The following is a 4,360-nucleotide window of genomic DNA, read 5'->3' on the forward strand; positions in this document are numbered from 1 at the left end:
GATTCCATTTGGGTTGCACAAAATTGAGGGAAAAAGTCAGAGAAGTCTTCGTGGTATACCAGGCAAAATCACCGTTTGTGACTAATGGTAAGTGATGTGGGTGAGAGGAATTTTGATATTGAGCATCGTGTTTTCAGGGAATGGGTGAAGAGAATGGCATGTATCAAAGTAGAGAGAGAAAGAAAATAGTGTAACTGAATAGCGTATTTAGTGGCTTAGGGGTAGGAGGTAACCAAAATTAGATATTTTGCTATAAACATTAAAAGGTATCTATAGAATATAATTTTTTTAAATGGTATTTATTTAAAATAAATAAGGTGTTAACCTTTGCTGTAGGAGGTAAAAATTCCTTAATTTTATCGACCTCCATTTTCGAGTAGAGACTAGAGAGATGAGATTTTAGATGGGCCCTAACAGGTCAACTCGGTGGGTAAATTGTAGGAGTATTATCACTTTTAGCCCTTGCTAGAAACTATTTATATTTGGTAGCCGAAAAAGTGTAAAAAATTTGTATAATTTTTGTATATAACATACAAAATGTATATATACCAAAAACATATTAAAAAAAATATACATTTTTCGGCTATTATTTTAAGAGCGGCTATACGTTGTCATTTTTCCTAAACTGTAATGATAAAAAAGATTTGGGCTTCATTAACAGAAGGTCTTGGGCCTAGACATGGGCTTGAAGCCCCTATTGTTCGTCAAGAAGAAAAGAAGGTGAAAAACAGTTAAATAAAGGGAAAATTAACCCGGTACCAAATTCTTCAATATCAAAACTACTACTCCTAAATCGAATGTTCGGCCAATATTCCTGTCAAAACTGTCCTGTCAAAAGTTCAAGAATGAGTGCTGATATATTTTGAGGGCAAGAGTAAGTTGTGACTCGAGCTTTTTTATGGCAAGCATGCCATGGGTACAAAGAAGGGGAGTCTTGGCTAATTAGTAAAGTAATTGTCATGTGACCAAGAGGTTACGGGTTCGAGCCGTGAAAATAGCCTATAGAAGTTACGTGTACATGTATCTCCTGGTTTGCTTTGAGTATGTCATCATAATAGTTAGCACAATATCATATAAAAAGACCTATAATAGGAGTAACTTGGCTTGTGGTTCAGTAAAACGTGGATTATTCGGGCGTGAATCGGTAAGGAAGAATCACAGCGTTACGTGGATAAAAACTTACTTATATCAAATGTACACAAAAAATTATATTTAACTTAATTAAGTGACTTAATAAGGTGAAAACATACAATATGTAACTGTAACTTAGTGAAAATTTATATATGCATATATATTACTTCCTCCGTTCCAATTTATGTGAACATGTTTGACTGGGTACGGAATTTAAGAAAAAATGAAGACTTTTAAAATTTGTGGTCCTAAACAAGTCAAAAAGGGGCCCAGAGTATTTGTGTGGTTATAAAAGCTTCTCATTAAGGGTAGAATTGTAAGTTTAAGCTAAATTGTTTCCAAATTTAGAAAGGAGTCATTCTTTTTGGAACGGACCAAAAAGGAAATAGGTTTACATAAATTAGAACGGAGGGAGTACAGATCATGCATCTATTTGTCTTGTGTAAACATATTTTACCACGTGACGATGTCTCTCAACTGAACCCCTCCCCTCAGTGGCTGATCCACATAGAAGATGGATATTCTATTTATGTACTATTCTCCTGAATAGAAGATTCCCACTAGTCTTTATATTCTTTTACATAGACGATACTGACAAATCTTCATCATCCCTAAACCATTTTATTTGATATTAAGTACTTACAATTTAGCTAATTAAGTACAGTGCAATCGTAAGTAGAGCTACAGCAGAAAAATGAAGAAAAATATTTCATTAAAATAAACTTCAATTACAATTTCCACATTTCAAAAGCAAAACAAAAATAGAAAAAAGAGAATAAATTAAACAACAAAATCAATCCATCAATATGCCACTCCTGATCTGTGTGTAAAACTGTTCATTAATTTGACAGATAATAGGAGATTTATTTTTGGGAAATAATTATGCATAACGTGCAAGAGCAACTGAAATTTAAATTAAGAATAAAATTTGATACTCATAACTAGATGGGTCACCACAATAACTAATCTCAAAAAAGCTCTAAATCAATCAACGAGGAAATGGTTTAACATAACCTTTTATAATTTGAATAGAAGAAAATGACACAAACTGCAATGATCTCTTGTGTTGTATTTTGATGAAATATCTCGGAAGATTTGACATAAAACTAAAAAGATTTTGCATTAGATCACAAAATTAAATGAAGTCCATATATTAGAGGGCGATTTGAGAAACTCATTTAAAGGTTTAACCGAAGAATAGATGATAAGAAAAATTAAATATTTTTCATGAAAAGAGAAACAATAACAAGAATAATAGAGAATATAATGTATACAGGGCGTATGCAGCCCTATAACACCGCGTTCAATTGAACCCATAACTTTCAACGTGGAGTATAAATTTATATATGCAAAAAATCACTAAAATCGCAATAGATTAGAGATATGAACCCATATCTTTCAACGTGGAGTATAAATTTATATATGCAAAAAATCACTAAAATCGCAATAAATTATAGATATGAACCCATAACTTTAAGGATATGAGTTCAGTGGTAAGAAACTCACCCATAGAGTTTAAATCCCCAATTCGCCTCTGAATATTTAGTTGATAAATATATACCTGCAAAATGTAAAGGCAGATAGTGGCAATGCCAATCCAGGAGTGGAAGCTATACATGTCTCTTAAATTCCTTCTATCATGGTACTTGAAAGCAGCATGTATACCAACGATCCCCAGACAAATTGCAGCTAAATGTAGTAAAAAATGTGCCACTTTCTGCACTTTCCTATCTGTTCTCTCTGTCTTGTATGCCATCAGTGCTGCTCATACAAAACATGTCATCATATTGAAAACAATATTAATATCGTTCCAGTTTATGTGAATTTTTCGAAATACGAAGATCAATTAACCTTACTTTTTAAATGTAAATTCGGATATAGAACTTTTCAAAATTTTCAAATAAAATTTGCATCTTTAGAAATTACATAAAAATAGTATAAATCACAATAATCAATAATTTAATGTATTTAATAAGTTTTAGCAAATAAATATTGTGGTCAAACAAAACCTTGTATGACTCTCGAATAGTAATAGTGCCACGTAAAAGTGCAACAAATGGAGTATTTGTTGATGTTGAGACTTGAGACTGATCATTTCTAAGCATAAATTAGTTTATTTAGTAAGCGACTCATTAAAAAACAAATAATCACTATAAAAGAGTACTAATGTTTGTTAGTACAATTCAATTGTTTCTTTTTTGTTCATGTATTAGCTAGGGGAAGGGGTGCATGGAGAATAATAATTGTATACCTTGGCCAGACAAGAAAATCATCCCCAAGAACATCAAAAGTGGGTGAACCTGCAGAAAGTAACAGTGACAATTAACAATAATAAAGTATCTGACATTGATTAACTAACTGAATATAGTTAACAAAGTATATACATACATTAAATATCTGATTTGCATAGTAAGAAAAAAGATTAACGCCTTCGCGATAATGAAGCAACCAAACAAGCATAAGAATCAAAGCCAAAAGACCAAACAAGTGTGCAAAAATTGTTATCCTTGAAGCAGGTCGATAATACTGGTATGTTACAGGATCCATGGCTTCTAAGTTGCAGAAAAAAGGGGTTTGTAGCTGAAGAAAATGAAGAGAAAATCCAGTTAGATTTTTATTTTATTTTTATTTTGACATTTTGGTGTATGATTTGGTCACTATATATAGAAAGCTAGCATAAATAAATAAAAGAGCAGAGGATGTATTACTTTGTTTAAATAGGTTTGCTTCTTATGAAAGGTTGGTATACATTTCTTAACTTTGTGCATTGGCAAGGCATAAGGGAGAGGACAAAGCCAGCACTTGTAGGTCTATTGCCTGATAAACAACGTTAAAAAGAACAATTTATTTTGCTTTTTCATGTTTTTATTTTCCCTTCTTCTCCTGTTAATTATGGTAATACTCCCTCCGTCTCATATTATGTGTCGTGTTTCTCTTTTACATGCCCCTTAAGAAATATTAATTAGGAAAGGGATTGGACTATTCTACCCTTATTTATGTCATAAGATATAATCTCTCTTCATTGAATATTTATTATCCTATTTATGTGTTATCTCCATTTTCAAGAACAATTATTATTAAGAGTAAAAAAGGAAAAAAATAATTAATTTTGTCTTGAACTTCTAAAATGACAAATAATTTGAGACAACTATTTTTAGTAACCACGATTGTTAATATGAGACGGAGAGAGTATTTTGAAATATATATATATATATATATATATATATAT

At 31.4% G+C, this 4,360-nt stretch overlaps 1 protein-coding gene across 1 annotated transcript; it reads right to left on the reverse strand.

Annotated features, from left to right (window-relative positions):
• Positions 1-1,536: 1,536 nt before the first annotated feature.
• Positions 1,537-3,743, reverse strand: LOC109241640 (probable transmembrane ascorbate ferrireductase 3). The gene is made up of 3 exons (XM_019408392.1): positions 3,520-3,743; positions 3,383-3,431; positions 1,537-2,892 (listed from the first exon to the last, which is right to left on the reverse strand). Exons 1-3 carry the CDS (start codon positions 3,676-3,678, stop codon positions 2,567-2,569), a joined length of 534 nt encoding a protein of 177 aa, XP_019263937.1. The 5' UTR covers positions 3,679-3,743; the 3' UTR covers positions 1,537-2,566.
• Between the last annotated feature and the right edge of the window lie 617 nt (positions 3,744-4,360).

This window comes from Nicotiana attenuata, unplaced genomic scaffold (genome assembly GCF_001879085.1).
Source record: "Nicotiana attenuata strain UT unplaced genomic scaffold, NIATTr2, whole genome shotgun sequence".
Taxonomy (NCBI): Eukaryota; Viridiplantae; Streptophyta; class Magnoliopsida; order Solanales; family Solanaceae; genus Nicotiana; species Nicotiana attenuata.